Source organism: Vipera ursinii, assembly GCF_947247035.1.
Source record: "Vipera ursinii genome assembly, chromosome: 1".
NCBI lineage: Eukaryota > Metazoa > Chordata > Lepidosauria > Squamata > Viperidae > Vipera > Vipera ursinii.
The window spans coordinates 190,188,968-190,206,774 of NC_139512.1; the positions used below are offsets into that span (position 1 = coordinate 190,188,968).

At 36.8% G+C, this 17,807-nt stretch overlaps 1 protein-coding gene across 1 annotated transcript in view; it reads left to right on the forward strand.

The window, feature by feature from the left end:
• Window positions 1–17,807, forward strand: part of COL4A2 (collagen type IV alpha 2 chain) — a 217,172-nt gene that overhangs the window by 128,022 nt on the left and 71,343 nt on the right. Inside the window, exons 11-17 of the mRNA XM_083348207.1 lie at window positions 3,654–3,689; window positions 4,526–4,567; window positions 4,842–4,928; window positions 7,611–7,655; window positions 12,983–13,045; window positions 14,513–14,557; window positions 16,618–16,671. Of these exons, the coding sequence (XP_083204333.1) occupies window positions 3,654–3,689; window positions 4,526–4,567; window positions 4,842–4,928; window positions 7,611–7,655; window positions 12,983–13,045; window positions 14,513–14,557; window positions 16,618–16,671 (372 nt within the window). The remainder of the gene's footprint in view (window positions 1–3,653; window positions 3,690–4,525; window positions 4,568–4,841; window positions 4,929–7,610; window positions 7,656–12,982; window positions 13,046–14,512; window positions 14,558–16,617; window positions 16,672–17,807) is intronic.

A 17,807-nucleotide genomic window follows, 5' to 3' on the forward strand; every position in this document is an offset into this window, starting at 1 on the left:
TCTCCTGGCAGTTCTATAGTCCATTTTGTTAGATCTTCTTTCTTATCCTCAGGTTTGTAAATTGAAAGATAAAAAGGACAAGTATAAGAATTGGAAAGAGGGGCACATAACTAAGTCAGAATATCAGCAAATAGCCCGTGCCTGCAAAGATGAAGTGAGGAAAGCTAAGGCTCAAAATGAACTAAGGCTTGCGACCAAAGTCAAAAATAGCAAAAAATGCTTCTTTCAACATATAAAAAACAAGAAAAAAGTTAAGGAAATGATTGGTCCATTAGTGGGGGAAAGTGGCAAGAAGGTGACAAGCAATAGGGAGAAAGCAGAACTATTTAATTCGTTTTTTGCATCTGTCTTTACACAAAGGGAAAAAACAGTCCAACCTACCCAAACCAGTGCCATAAAAAACAGAATAGAAACGCAAGTTAAGATAGGCAAGAAAATGGTAAGTGAGCACCTGTCCAGCCTAGACAAGTTCAAATCACCAGGCCCAGATGGATTACACCCCAAGGTTCTGAAGGAACTGGCAGACGTGATCTCAGAACCACTGAACTATATTTTTCAAAGATCCTGGAGCACTGGGGAACTACCAGAGGACTGGAAGAGAGCTGATGTAGTTCCCATCTTCAAAAAAGGGAAAAAATAGATCCAGGAAACTACAGACCTATCAGCCTGACCTCAATACCTGGAGAGATTCTGGAAAAGATAATCAAACAACAAATCACCAAAAACCTTGATGCAAACAAAGTCATCACTAAAAGTCAACATGGGTTTGTAAAAAACAGATCATGCCAGACAAATCTTATTACATTCTTTGACCAAGTGACAAAACTAGTGGACCAGAGGAATGCTGTAGATATAATTTACTTGGACTTCAGTAAGGCATTTGATAAAGTAGATCACAACCTACTACTTGATAAGATAGAAAAATGTGGGTTAGATACCATTACCACCAGATGGATTCGTAGCTAGCTGACAGGCCATACTCAGCGTGTGGTCCTCAATGGAACTGCATCTACATGGAAGGATAGTGGGGTGCCCTAGGGCTCTGTTCTGGGCCCAGTGCTCTTCAATATCTTCATTAATGATTTGGATGAGGGGATAGATGGGGAACTCATCAAATTTGCAGACAACAGCAAGCTAGCAGGAGTAGCCAATACTCCAGAAGATAGGCTTAAGATACAGAAGGATCTGGACAGACTCAAACACTGGGCACTATCTAACAAAATGAAATTCAGTGGTGAAAAAAGTAAGGTTCTACATTTAGGCAGGAAAAATCAAATGCACAGGTATAGTATAGGTGGTACCTTGCTCAATAGTAGTAACTGTGAGAGGGATCTCGGAGTCCTAGTAGACAATCACTTCAATATGAGCCAGCAGTGTGCTGCAGCTGCCAAAAAAGCCAACACAGTGCTAGGCTGCATTAACAGAGGGATAGAATCAAGATCAAGTGAAGTACTAATACCACTTTACAATGCTTTGGTAAGGCCACACCTGGAATACTGCATCCAGTTTTGGTCACCACAATGTAAAAAAGATGTCGAGACTCTAGAAAGGGTACAGAGAAGAGCAACAAAGATGATTAGGGGGCTGGAGGCTAAAACATATAGGGAACGGTTGCTGGAATTGGGTATGTGTAGTTTAATGAAGAGAAGGGTGAGGGGTGACATGATAGCAGTGTTCCAATATCTCAGGGGCTACCACAAAGAAGAGGGAGTCAAGCTATTCTCCAAAGCACCTGAAAGCAGGACGAGAAGCAATGGATGGAAACTAGTCAAGGAGAGAAGCAACCTAGAACTAAGGAGAAACTTCCTGACAGTTAGAACAATTAACCAGTGGAACAACCTGCCTCCAGAGGTGGTGAATGCTCCAACACTGGAGGTTTTTAAGAAGAGACTGGACAGCCATTTGCCTGAAATGGTGTAAGGTTTCCTGCCTGAGCAGGGGGTTGGACTAGATGACCTCCAAGGTCCCTTCCAACTTTATTATTATTATTATTATTATTATTATTATTATTATTATTATTATTATTATTATTATTATTATTATTACACAAGAAAGGCTCACAAAATAAAGAAACACATAAACTCCAGGGGGGGGGGGTGTTCTTTTACATGTCACAATGTTGCAATAAGACTGAAAGGCTCTGGCAATTGCAAAAAGCTTTAGTTTTAAATTAAACCCCTTTACCTTCAAAGAAAACTTTATAAAAGCCATAGACAGACTTAAGATAAGGGGGTAAAACGTATTATATTTGTTTAAAAGGATTAAACCTACGGAAGTCAACACTTTAGCCTCATTGCTAGACTAAAGTACAGACTAAAATATTCCAATAACCAAAGCACACAAACCAAGTCTCTGAATTACAAAACACTGTAAAAACTGTACAAAAATCCTTATGGTAACCCAATCAATCTGCCAGCTGATCCAAAACTAAATAAACCCACCTCCTTTTCAACATGCTTATCTGCCGGCTTTTCATTTCATCAGCGCTGATTACATTCTCCTGGCTGGAGACCTTTTCTTCCAGCAAATTCCAGCTGCTTCTTCCCTGTCCTTGTTTCCTCCCTGCCTGCTGAGTGCTCCTTCTCTTTCCCTGTTGTCTTTTTTCCCCCTTTCCTGGCCAAACCACCTCCTTTTATAGCTTCTTCCCTCCTCTCCCCCCCTTTTTCTTCAGTTCACACCCAGCTCTGCACTGCTTCCAGAAGTGCCAATCAGCTGGAGCCCTGCCGGTTCCTGGGGCTTTTGCCAAGCCCAGATAGTCCTGCAGCTGCAGCTGCCTCTCCCTCAGACTTGGGTCACTTCACGTACCACTGGTTGAAAAGCCCTGTGCTAGGAAATGGAAAATTGACATCCAAATACTTTTAACCTGATATATTACCAGTATATGGTCACTCAGGTGACACGTTTAGCATCTAGCAAAAGTGAAGATCTTGATATTGCTATTATTGAATTCTGCAGCGTCTCACTACAATTGAAAACAAAAAAGGTCATTGTGGGGGATGGTGGTGTTATTTTACTAGGATTATATGCTACTCCAATCACTGCTGATTCTGAGCAGCTTAAATAACCCCTACCTGTAAGCAGGATTAAATGAACATAAATAATCAGCACTTATAATAAAAATTCTGATTGTTTCAATAAAGTAGTATATTCACAACAACATCTCCATGCACCAGAAATTATTAAAACTCAGTTAAATCTGCACTTCCACTGTAAGAGAGACTATGTAGTCTTGTACTATTTAAGCCAAACTGGGTCTGGGCTGGTACAACTGCATCATTTACATAATGGAATATTGCAGTAGAGCATTGGTTTGAAGGGAGGGTTTCCATTATTTCAATGTTGTGAGGAGTGGTCACATCCTCACAGATGTCAGCTCCAAGTAACCAAGAGGGTATATGACATATATGAAATGTGGATTAACACAAATTCTAAAATTTCCTGATTTCCTGCTATTTAAATAAAGTTTAACAAGCTTATAATTTAATAAGTAAAATAAATTACTAAAAATTAAATATTTATAACATTTTTTTAGGATTTTATTTTTTTGAATGTATATATTTTAAGTAGACTTAGTAGCCAGTGTGTGAAGTAACTGATGCTGTTCCATGTATTTACATGAATTGAACATTTGGTTTCTAAAACATTCTTTTTAGGGACTTCCAGGACCCCCAGGACTGCCAGGGCCCATTGTAAGTATTTCAGGACTCACCTTAGATTTGTAGACTCTGATGTTTTCTGAGGTGACTCAAAATGTCTAAAATGTTTTTTGTTGTTGTTGTTGTTTGAAAGAAGAACATGATATATTGTAATACTGTAAATTGTTGGGACACAGTCAGTGATGGGATTCAAATATGTGAACAACCGGTTCTCTGTGTGGATGCGGATTCTGGAACTCCATTCTGGGCCTTGGCAACAAAAAATTAGCTACTGATTCTGCCAAAGTGGTGCAAACTGGCTGAATCCCACCACTGGACACAGTGGAATAAACATTTACATGAAATCAGTTTTGAACATTTTTTCCCCAGGTTTTAGTACTGGTTCCTACAAAGTTCTTTAATAATGCACAAATTTATCATCAGCAGGAAGGTATTTGTAGCCTACATAGGAGCTTCGAATTTATAGGAAGAAATCAAGCTGAAAGCATTATGGTTGGTGACACAGCCAGATGTTTAGATAGGACTTGGCATTTTTATCCATATATCAAATCCTTCCCAAGCACCTGGGATAGTCAGATATTGTTGTCTGATGGTGTTAAAGTATTATAATTAGTATTACTGATAACCATACATTGAATATTTCATTGGTATTAATTTTTGAGAAGGAATTTAATGTATGTTATTATGGGAAACATTAAATCTCAAGAATATGATCTATGTAATAATTGACTTAACCATCTAAGAGAATTATTTTATTTGATGTAAAACAGTATTAAAGTCCTGATATTACAGAGGAACATGCAGTTTCTGGTATGCCATTTGGTAAAGTATGTAAGCATAAGTTAAATGTTCATTAACTGTCATTTCAGGGCAATAGAGGCGTTGGCTTTTATGGACAGAAGGGTGAAAAGGTAAAACAAAGTTAATCAATTTGCATTTACTATTATGGACATAACTTTATGTAATCTGTACAAATTGTTTTTGAGGTCAGACTACAGTACTAGAAATGCAGTCTTTTTAAAATCCCTGTGTTCTTCAATCCATCCATTGTGTCTTCAGATTCTTCAGGTTCCCATGTCTGAGAATCAAATGTTCTTCACTTTCACAGAGTTCAAAGAATGTACATCCAATGTTGTTTAAATTTTTAATTTACCTCTTACACTTATCTTTGTGACTTTTCTGAAGGGTGAAATTGGACCTCCTGGTCCACCTGGGCTTCCATCAACAAGGGAATTAATCAGTTCAATAGATGAAATTCTATGTGAACACAAGGTAATTGAAATATTATTCAAAATTACACAATATTCATTCATTTGAAAAATAGAATTGCTCTATCTAGCATTCCCCACTGTAGGTCTTGTCTCTCTTTTGTTATATTGGATTACTGCAGTCTTTTCTGTATCCTCACCTTTTACCATCATTTTGCTACCTTTTTTACCCTCAAGCTGCTCTTCTTACAAGCTGTGCCAATAATATTTTCTTTTCTTTTTCTCTGGGGATCAATAGCAACTTAAATATTTCATAGTCACAATAACATCTTAAGCCCATGTGGAAATAAATATGAATACGAAATAAAAAGTCATAGAAGTCTGTATGGCACGTTGCAGATATTGCAACTATAAGCAGCCACAGCAAATTTGAGTTGTCTTAAATTATCAATGAGTCATTTGATATAATGACTCAAACTCTGCCTTTATTGGCTTGCATTCCAATATTTGACAGTAAGATATAAGTCATGGATTTTTTTTACATTTTTACACACTTTTAGCCCTTATAGGAGCTTGTGCCCATCCTTCTCCCCCCAATCATGGATAACTTTGCACTGAAACACCACACACACACACACACCCTACAATATATAAAATCACTCTTCTTCTTTTGTGATTAAATAATCACAATGTCTTTTCAGTCTATGGCAACATTGGGAGAAAACAGTAGAGGTAGTCCTCAACTTACAACAGTTCATTTAGTGACCATTCAAAATTATAATGTCTCTGAAAAAAGTGACTTGTGAGTATTTTCCGCACTTGTGGTCTCCCCATGGTCATGTGATCATGTGGTCACTTGGCAACTGACTCATATTTATGACAGTTGCAGTGTGCTGGGGGTCATGTGATCCCCTTTTGCAACCTCCTGACAAGCAAAGACAATGGGGAAGCCAGATTCACTTAACAACTGTGTTACTAACTTAACAACTGCAGTGACTCATTTAACAACTGTGGCAAGAAAAGTAGCAAAATGGAGCAAAATCCATTTAACAAATGTCTCATTTAGCAACAGAAATTTTGTGCTCAATTGTGGTCACAAGTTGAGGACTACCTATATAACCACTACAGGAGAACTTAAGGCTCACCTTCATGAATCAGATCAGTGAAACAGTGCTATGGCCTAGTGATGCTGCTGATTCCTTCCTATATTGCAACCTTGGTGAATTTTAAATCATCTCCACATCTCACAGAATCTAACTTAAATGTTTGTAGGTTCCTCCCAAATTTCTTCTTCTGGCTTGCTGTTTTATTAATAGCTATTGGGTTTTTTCCTAATCACGCTCTTGTTCTTCTTTGTTTTCTACATAAATTCTGAGTTTACAGTTGGCCTAAGATAGATTTAATGCCTTTTTTACTCCCAATTCATCACTCAGAACTGAAAATGCAGATTTTTGAGTTCTTGAGAACAATCCATCACATCGATGTGCATTCATTCATATGCACATTGGGTTTCAGTACGAATAGCTCAACATTCTAGAAACAGTGCATACGAGTGATTTATTTTAGATGAGGTAGACATCTACCTTTGCTGTTTGTGTCAATTCTAAATAAGAAAAATGGCTAGGATATTGTCAGTATTGTTTGTTGAGCCCCACTCAAGGGGGCAAGGGTTTGAAATGTTAATTCCCAATGGACTATCATCAGCCTAGTCTAACTTAATGGTGTTAAGTTGTATTCTTCATCTGGTAGAGCTTCAAATGTAACCTAATTCTTCTTTCCTTTAGCTATTTTCTGTTCCTTTGTTAATATATCTTTGCCAACTGGGTTATTTTTCCTGCAGATTTCTGTCAGTAGATATTTAGAGTCAGCCAACCAGACATTTATTGGTTTTCCCGGGCATCTCTGAGTTTGGACTGCATTTTCACCTAACTCATCCTAGCTACAAAAAAACAAAAACAAAAAAGCAAACACCAGCACTTTATCAAAGAGTACAGTGTTAACTCCTACCAATCATGGGCCATCATATTAATTTTTACCAGGAAAGGTCACACCACTCCAGACTAATGTTGATTTAAATGTTATAGGAATAAATAAATCAACCATCTCTATGGGGCAAAAAAATCCAAGAACTTTTTTCTAAATTTAACATAAATTTAGAAAAAGTTATTTAATTCAAACAAATAAAATATTCACAGTTAAGCCTTGCTGTTATTCAAGTGTTGGCCTTACTCTACAGGCAATTTACCTGTATCTCAGGTTAGAAAAGTACTCCTGTGAAAACTGCCCCTTAGAATGACTTTATATCATGTGATGAAACAGATCCCTATGTCGTACAGGTGAAACACTCTTATGGTTTCAAAGGAACATTTTGAATGATGTTATTTTATTTCTAAGTAATTTTTCCCTTTCATTTTGTGCTTACCCCTTAGGGTGAGAGTATTCTGTCATAACTTGGATAGAAAGTAAAATGTATGGAAAGTAAATTTTTACTCCCAAGAGACTATATTTGCAAATAAAGTATTATGTCAGTTTAAGAGCTGGCTTCTATTTTAGAGAAAATAGAATTCAAGCTAAGCCTGTGTTTCCCTCAAGTTTCTTTTTTACTGCCCTTCTGATGAATTTTGATTTATCACCAAAAATTGACATACAGATAATTGAAACTGAAGTATTCTAGCTGCTCAAATTTAGCAGAGAATAAGAGATATATACCTACTTGTTTAATATTATTGTTGTTTTATATTATTAGGGTATGAAAGGAGAAAAAGGAATGATGGGAGAACCTGGATTTCCAGTAAGTCCACAAGAACCACAGCTATTTCTGTGATGAGAAACACCTACACTATTTCCGTAGAAAAGAATAATATATGGATTCATTATTATTTCAGTAATAGCAGTTCTTGGGTGATAATAGGATAATGTAATATTTTAGCTATAACATTGAAACTAGTCATTTGAATTCAATATTCTTCTTTCAGAATTTATCATATTTAACAAGCATTTAACCATATTAAATGTTTTTATTTCAGAATTTAGACTATTTATAATTCATAACCTATATAACTCTCTTTTTTATTATTTCCCAGTAAAAACTCCCATTCCATGATTTTTTTTAGCATATTTAAAGATGCATACCATCTGTACAGAACTGAGTGCTTCCCAAATAAAGCATACTGGATGCAAACTTTTTGAAATTGGAGACCATGTCCTGTATGGTGCTACAAAATTGCTTTAAGGAAGAGATAATAGATTTATGAAATGGCTGTCATCATCAGTCAAAAAACACAGATGCACAGATCTCAATAATTACTACTGGTAGTTGGTAGTAAAGTAATACAGATAATCATCACCTTCTAGTGGTCATATGGATTTGTGCAGCCCCAAACTGTTCATCTACTTACAAGCAAAAAAATAGGGTGAGGTTGCTGTCTGGTACTTGTTCTAGACCTCTACCTTTTCAGGATATGTGAGCAGATTTTTAAACACATCACCATTATTTTTACCATTTATTATTTTCTTTGTACACTTCAGTGAGGTTCAGCAGCAATTTCGTAAATGTGGATTGTGGTAGGGAACTGGTGTTTTCTTAATAGAATGACAAACTCATATTTAATGGAATCATACTGTAAAGTTGGAAGGAACCATAGATCCAATACAACCTGCTTAGTACAGGATCCACTGGAGTAACATTCACAGATGGTCATCCAGTCTCTGTCTGAAGGCAGGGTACTGAGTTTGAAATAAAACAGCCTGTTCCACTTCAGTCAGGATGTTCTCCTGGATGTCTAGCCTGAAATTCTTTCCTTATAATATTAACCCATTCATTCTGATTCTTCCTTCTGGGGTAACAGGGAATATGTCCACTCACACTGTGGGACAACCTCTCAGATTTACTTAAGGTAGATAATGGCAGGTGATGGGAGTGATGTCCATACCATATTAGCATCTTCTTTTGGAGTAGACATTGCAAAGAATCTATTGCAAATTCAGAATAGACCTGAATGGATAAAGGTGTATTCCTTTATAGATATTGCAATTAATTCAGCATAAAATAGGGCAGAATCATTAAGGAAATGGTACAGTCCAACCTAAAAATATTGTTTTAAATAAAAGATTCTTTCTGTGAAACTATCACAGTTTACAGTTTGTAAAGTTTCATGGAACAGTGAAATGATATCACTGGCAACCTATTACAATCTAACAATTTCTGTATTGTACACTCAAGCTATGTTACATTTGTGGTTAATTTTTTCTAATAATAATAGAATAGAATAGAATAGAATAGAATAGAATAGAATAGAATAGAATAGAATAGAATAGAATAGAATAGAATAGAATAGAATAGAATAGAATTAGAAGGGACCTTGGAGGTCTTCTAGTCCAGCCCCCTGATCAAGCAGGCGAACCTATACCACCTAAGACAGGTGAATGTCTAGTCTCTTCTTAAAACTCTCCAGTGATGGAGCACCCACGATTTCTGGGGGTAAGCTGTTCCACTGGTTAATTGTCCTCAATATCAGGAAGTTTCTCCTTAATTCCAAGTTGCTTCTCTCTTTGATGAGTTTCCAACCATTGTTTCTCATCCTTCCCTCTGGTGCTTTGGTGAACAGCCTGGCCCCTTCTACCTTGTGGCAGCCCCTCAGGTACTGGAACACTGCTATCATGTCTCCCTTATTTATTCTTTTCTTTAGAGTAGCCAAACCCACGTCCCGTAGCTGTTCTTCATATGTTTTAGTCTCCAGGTCTTTGATCATCTTAGTTGCTTTTCTCTGAATTTTTCCCAAACTCTCAACATCTTTTTTGTGATATGATGACCAAAATTTGCTGCAGTATTCCAGGTGTGGTCTTACTAGGGTATTATAAAGCAGTATTAATACTTCATGTGAACTTGATTCTCCGCCTCTGTTTATACAACCCAGGATTGTATTAGCTTTTTTGGTTGCTGCTCCACACTGCTGGCTCATAGTCAAGTGATCGTCCATTAGGATTCCAAGGTCACTCTCACAGTTACTGTTTTTAAGCCAGGTCTCACCCAATCTGTATTTTTACCTTTGGTTTTTCCTGCCTAAATGTATGACTTTGCTTTTCTCCAGACTGAAACTCATTCTGTTGAATAGGGCCCATTGTTCAAGTTTGTCAAGATCTTTTTGGATCCTGAGCTTGTCTTCTGGGGTGTTGACTACTCCTGTCAGTTTGGTATCATCTGCAAATTTGATGAGTTCCCCTTCAATTCCCTCATCTAAGTCATTTATGAAGATGTTGAAGAATACTATACCTAAGATGGAACTTTGTGATACCCTACTGCTTACTTCTTTCCATGTGGATGTAGTGCCAATTGAGGACTACTTGTTGAGAACAGTTTGTCAGCCAGCTACAGATCCATCTGGTGATGATGCTGTCTATTCCACCTTTTTCTAGTTTACCAAGGAGTAGGTTGTGGTCTACTTTATCAAATGCCTTACTGAAATCTAAGTATACTACGTCCACTGCATTTCGCTGGTCTACTAGTTTAGTCACTTTATCGAAGAATGATCTGCTTTTAACAAACCTGTGCTGGCTACTAGTTATGACTTTGAAATGAAATGATATTGTAGCATCAATTTATTTAATTGTGAATTTTTTTAAAAAAAATGTTTTCTAAGAAACCATGGCTTCTGATACTCTCTTCACAGCCATGACATCCTCCACTGTGCAGCAACAATTACATTATCACTGATGGTGAATGATGATATAATTTAAAAGTGTCTTTGAGAAAAGATGGAATAAAGGAGAAGAAAAACCCCTTCCATCTTGTAACAGAAACTATTATATGAAAAATCAACACACTTTATTATTAATCTTTATTTTTATTTTTTAATTTATTTTCATAAATAAATTCTATTTTTTATTTTTATTTTAAAATTACTTTTTTATTTTTATTTTAACTTAATATTTCATATTTAATAATAATTTAAAATTATATTTTAACATAAAATAATTGTATTTAAATTTATAATTCAAAATAATGTTTAAAATTATAATATAAAATATTTTAAAATAACATTTAATTTTGATTTAATAAAATATTTAAATTATTTTAAAATTACTTTCTTTTTCATTATTAATTAAATTAATTATTAATTTATTAATTAAAAATCAAGACACTTCATTATTAATCCTGCACGTATAGTAATCAAAAAACAGTAAAATGAAGTGAACATACAAAGAGAAAACCTTTGCAAACAGAAATGACTAGCAAAAATTATAGAAGAATGGGGGACTGGCAGAGAATTGTTCATAAAATACTGTGCAACTCTTGTATTTGAAACTCTTGTATTATTGTATTTAATTCTACTAACCACAGAAGAGTGCATCAAAGGAGCTAAAAAATCTATTTGAGTTGCTTCTCAGAAGTGAAAATAAAATGTGTTCATTTTCTGAGATCTGGAATTATTTTACTAAAGATATAGAAAGGTTGATCTTACTGTAAATTCTTCTGATTTGCATTTCTTAGGACAAAACTATATTGTGAAGGACAAAGCAGATTCTTGCATGTAAAGCATAAAGTGTGTGAGAGAAGAGAATGGAGCTTGTGTTTCTTTTGCCTCTACATAACTATGCCAAGATGGACACATTGGATTCTCTGGTGTACTTGTAGCCCGATAGCCCTTAAGTTAGCTTCCCTTTTCTCTACCCCACTGACTATTTTATTTCCTACCTGTCCTTCACCATCTTCTCCTCCCTTGTTTTGCTTTCTCTCTTGCCTTTCCCACTCCTCTCTCTCTCTTTCTTCCTCTTTCTCCCCACCCTTCCCATCCCTTCTCCTCCAACCTTTCTCCCAAAGAAATCAGGAGGCATCTTTTTTCTTTAAGAGAAGTGACTACAGTATTGATGGTCCCCCTATTAAACAACAAAATATTGCAATTTGGTCCATTTTTGGAATACTAAATACCCTCCTTTCTTGACTTGTTTGTTCCAAACAGTGGTGATGTGTAGAAGCCTCCACTGCCCTCTGTACTATTTTTCTTCTCCCTCCTTAGTTGTCTTCTGTTCCTTTTCCTGCAATTATATCTGGAATTGGATGATTATCTCTGAAAATATCTGTCCAGGCTCTTAAAGCACTGCCTACTAGAGATCAAATAAACTGCTGCTGTAAGAGCAGTGCTTTTTTTGTAAAAGAAAAAGGTGCCGGAACTCACATGTCATACAACCCGCCTTGCCTACCCTACAAGGTTCCATCCAAAAAAGGTGCCGGAACTCCATTCTGAGCGTTCTATGAGGAAAAAAGCCCTGTGTAAGAGGGAGCATCTGTAGGTTGGGGAAAAGTAAACTATAGCAGCTTTGAGTGTATTCATTCAATGTGATGTGAAGTTTACATGTATTAAAAAGTTAAAGAGTCATAAGTGCATGAAAACATAAAAATCATCTCATAATACTTCAGAATCTAGTCATTGCCCATTTATGGAGGATAGCACAAATATGTGCACCCCTTAAACTGGTGGAAAGTCCACACCTTTGTTTTATCTACACCAAGCTAGAAAAAAAATGCAGCTTATTCCCTTCATATACTTGAGTGAGTCATAAACTTGACTCTACATAAAATGAGAGTCGCTCAGTTCAAACTTGCATTTTATTAATTGCATCCATTCAGTTGCCTTGACAATATTACAGAATCATTTGCCATTAACTTCTTCTGGATGTTTTTCAACAGCCCCATCAAGCCTACAGCTCTGGGTGGTTCCTTGTCCAAATAATAGTCAGGCCTGTTCCTTCTTAGCTTCTGAGGTTGTCTATATGCTGCCACTTGATGAGACCTTTGTAGAAGCAGTGCACCTGCGTTATAGATGCATGTGATATGGGAAAACTCATGGTTAGAAAGTTAGAACTGAAGGAACTTCTTGGATGAGAAGCAAAATGTTTTCAAAGGAAAAAAGAAAGGCCAATTGTCTTTTGGAAAGAAAAAAAAGCATCTTTGGGATATGCTTAGAGATATTTATGGCTGCCCTGAAAAATGACTATTACTACTAGTTCATGACTATACCCTCTGTATTATTATAATGATCCTCTCTGTGAAGTGTTAGTATTGTGTCCTAAATTACATATTATTATGCTTCAATTGTGCAAAAAAATATTTTCCCACAGGGTTTTTCTGCACAAAGAGCGGAAAAGGGAGAAGAAGGAATAACTGGCTTTCCAGGACAAAGAGTAAGCATATAACAAAACCAAACATTAATTATGTTTTACCTAATTATTTCCTTCTATGCTAAGAAAATGAAACTGTTTTTAATGGTGTTTCTGGTACAGGTGGTCCTTTTTTAACTATCACAATTGTGACTGGCAACTCAGTTGTTAAGTGAAATAGCCACTGTGTCTCTGCTTATGGTTTTACATTGGACAGTGCCTACTAACTGACTGCAGTGGCAAACACAGGATGAGAGGGAGGGAGGGAGGGAGGGAGGGAAAGAGCGACCCCATCTGGGCACTGGTCACAAAAAATATTTTCTCAGCATCATCCTAACTACAGAGGGTTGCAGTCTGAAGCAGGCACTAAATAAGGACGACTTACCCATATTTTGAGTGGATTTTCTTGCCATTTTACACATGTCTGTTCTGAGAGTTCCAAGAATCATATTTATTGTCAGAAAGGAATATCCTCAAGTGAAATTGATAAGGAGCTTTGACTATTTCTCCTTTTCTAGTACTGTGTCTCATTCAAACCACTTAATTTCCTGTGTAAAGGAAGCATTTGCAGCCCAGTCTTTTGTTGGAGGCATACTGCAGTCTTCATCATGTGAAACTTAAGTCAAGATGTACAGTATTTTAGTGAGTGTTTAAACCTCTGGTAGATGAAAGTGAGGGAACTGGATGCTGGGAAGTTGAGCAGACAGTGGTCTGAAGAATCAAGATAGTCTTTCTTGGACTCTTTGTGACTAAATGGAAATATCTGTGAGGTTTTCTTGGAAACCATACAATGATTTGCTATTGTGTCTTCTGGTTTTGTTTATTTATTTGTGAGTGTAAACTCAGTGCCAGATGTTTGGTGGTAAAAGGTGAAATGGCTAGTTCACCCTAAAACTAAGGCATCTGTCATTTCAGTCTCCTTTGTTCATTGCCATAGTCATCAAAAATATCAGACTTATGGTCACTTTTAACTTTTGGGGGATCATAGATATTTGAAATATATCCCAATGTAGTTAGGATAAAATAAGCAGATATGGTTGATATAACCAATCCTATTTGATGTTCTTTTCTTTAAAACTTAGTTGGGATAATTTAGCTTAATTCACAGTTGAGTGAAATTGGATCTCTAGTACTGCATACCCTGAAATTCCCATTTTCTGGGTATACACATGTGGGCATAAATATGCATAGGATATATGTACAAAAATTCTGTCAAAGCGCCCAATGAATTTCCAATATTTTACCTGATAGTGATGGACCATATTGATCAGTTTTTGGTGAGTATAGTCTATTCACATGTAATGTAGCCCACACAGGTAGGCATTCAGATGATAGCCAAGAAGTATTGGAAAGTTACATTTCATTTTTCATATTATATATGAAATTGGGCCTTTTAAATCTTATTCTTCATAAAGTTTAATTTCAATAAAACCTATTTTAAAGGTATTGATAATAAATATTTCATAAGATTCTGTTTGTTAATGTTTATAGGGTTTACCAGGAATCAATGGTCTAAAAGGAGCTGAAGGGGATGTGGTAAGTATGAAGTCCCAGAATCAGGTTGCTTTTCAGAAAGAAAGATAACCTAAGGCAGTGAGGGTGAACCTTTTAGAGACTGAGTGCCCAAACTGCAACCTAAAACCCACTTATTTATCGCAAAGTGCCAACATGGTAATTTAACCTGAATACTGAGGTTTTAGTTTAGAAAAAAACAACTCATACATTAACATCTTTTGTCTTTAAAAAAAGCACAATAACAAAGCTTTCAACTGATACAACTTTTTATTGAAAGGTAAAAGTTTGCATTTGGCATGCTTTTGAGCAATTAATGTGATTTTTGCTGTTGTATACATGCTGATAATTTGTCTAACCTTGGCTCATACTTTGTAAGCTTGAGAGCAACACATGCAGCACTCAAGTCATCTGTTAGTCTGTTTCTGGTGTCAGATTTGATATAATTCAAAGCTGAAAACAGCTGTTCACAAGCATAAGATGATCCAAACAAAGTAAGGAAAGCAATCCCAAGAGCTTTCATTGACTTAAAATTATTTGGCAGAGAATTCCACACTTTAAGGATTTCATTTTCAGAACTAATTATGCTGTCCTTTGTCATCTTTGTTTTCGCAGGATTGCTCTCAATCAGAGCGAGGCGCGCTTTGGCTCCATTTTTGGCAGGAAGGGGCTTGGGAAATGGCTTTTTCCTGGCGAAAACAAGCCTCCAAGCCTTGATGCTAGCAGAGTGAGACAGCAGAGGCCAAAACAGACCCTTCCCCATCTCCCCTCACTTCCCCAAAGCCTCCCTTCACTAACCTCCATTCCAGCTCTGTTCTCTGCCACTGCGTGCCGGGCAACAAAAGAAGCTTGTGGGACTATCAGTAAAAAAAAAAAAAAGTTCAATCGGACTTTCCAACTTTGCGAGATCTTTTTTTTCCCACAAGAAGTTGGAAGTTCAGACTGATCATTTTTTTTAGTCCCACAAACTTCTTTTATTGCCCTCCACACAGAGAACGGAGTTGGAAAGGAGGTTAGTGAAGGAATGTGGTTGCCCTGGGGTGGGGGTTAGGATTTGGCATTGTGGATGTCCTAGGGTTTGGCATTGTGGATTGTGGAGTGTTTGTGCTCTGGTGTGGCTATTCAAAACACAGGGATTCTCTACTTTTGAACACCCTGGGTGACTGCACAGAATGAGTGCCCCGTTTTTCAAGCACCCCATTCCAGGCATACAGAGCTTGCAGTCTTTTAGTTCCTATAGAACGTTTCCAAATGCAGCCAGTCCCTGTGTTTGGAAGTGCTCCATAGGTGTGGAAACAATTTTTTATCCCAATGGAGATCTGGCAAAATGCTCTGTTTCCCAAGTGCCCCATTCCAGGCATACAGAGCTTGCAGTCTCTGCTAAGCCTCCAGAGTGAGCATGCCTCGCTCTCCTTAAAAACAATCCTGTGAAAACCTAGCCAAAGAGCGAGGCGCTTGCTCTGGAGGCTTGTTTTGGCTAGGAAGGGGCTTGAGAAATGGCTTTTTCCTGCAAAAACGTAGCCAAAGAGCGAAGCGTGCATACCCAAAGAGAGGGCTCTGAGTGCCCCCTCTGGCACGTGTGCCATAGGTTCGCCACCATTGACCTAAGGACATTTTTAAAGGAAAATCACCTCTTTCTCCTTATATTCATCCTTAACTGAGAAATGCCTCTTACAAAGAGAACTGATGGGAAAAAAGGAAGATCAGCCCCAAATGAGTAGCAAATAAGATCAGTAAAAAGACTAGTATCAGAGGAGGCATATCCAAAAAAGACAACAAAAGCAGCTAACAAAATAGAGGGAGGAGGGATCACATAGTAAATTGAGATTAGAGTCTTACCCAACAAAAGAATCAAGAACAAAAGAATGTTGAGCTTACTTTTCAATTTTATCAGTTATTTTAAAGTAGGGATAGTGGTAGTATATTTCCCTGGACCAACTATGTCTTCATCTCACCAAGCCCACCTACCTGGCCCTACTCAGTTTTGGCTCTGACTGCTGTAATGCAGATTAAGGAACTGATGAAGCAGGCATGTGGAATTCAGTGAAAAGAAATCTTGCCATTCTTTTCAATGTTTTTTTCAGGGCATGCCAGGAAATTATGGAATCCAGGGCACTCCTGGCCAGAAAGGAGTGAAGGTAATTATTCATTTGTTCAACATTGTATGTTAAACCAACAATTAATTACAAATCATTATAGGTAGGTTACAAAAAAATATAATACAATTGTTTGGTTTCCATATACAGAAAACCTACTGAGATAAATTATTTATACAGACTGATCCATTTTAAGTTGAAGCTGTTTTTTTAATATCACCCCAAGCATCATTTGCACAAAATATAAGCTTGCCATTTTATAATTTCCCCTTGGGTAGTTGCCCCACTCCATGCTTCCTTCCTTGCAATATGCCAGCCATTGTCCTCTTTCACACATACAAGAAAGGATTATCCACATCTCTGCTACTTTTCTTTGCTCTTACTTTGCTCTTCAGCTGGTCATGTGAACGATTGTCCGCTGAGTTACAAAGCAATTATTATTCAAGGTCAAATCATTTGAAAGCCATAAGATATGGCAAAATGCCAAATGTTCTGGTTGTCCATGCTTGAAACATGTCTGAACAGACACTGAATAAGTGTGTTGGGTATGAAGGCTCATTAAATATAAACATGAGTATGCCAGAACATCTGGTATAGGAGTTACTTAGTGGTAAAATCGGTGGCCAATAAGTTTAATGAATAAATAATTATTTGCTTAATGTTATGCATGCCCGTTTTTTTTCTTACTGCCATTTTTAGCCTTTCTTCAAACATTTTTGCTTAATTTGATTGTGCTTTCTATTTCCTCCTTTGTGGCCTTGCTTGCAAAAATTACATATTTATTATTAAGGAAAGGACATGGAATGACTTAAATAATGGCCAATTGCAGCTGGTGTTTCTCTACTTAAAAGCTAAGATTTGGAAGTCTAAAACCTGGATAATGTTGAAGTGGCCAAGCAAGAAGGAATTGGCAAAATTGCCATGCCATTGAACCATTCTGCCAAAAATGAGTTGGGAACAGTTGTCATTGTGATGATGGGTAAAGATAAACTGGTAAAGCAATGTATCATGGTATTCTTGTAATATAAGTAGTGATCATTTATTAGGGGGTATTTTAGCCTATGTGTGAAGAGTAAAAAATAAAGAAATATTACAATAACTGATAAGAACAAAATGCAGTCTTAGGGAAATTACTGGGTCTGTGGGAATGAAAGTTCTTCATGCCTTACTTTCTCATT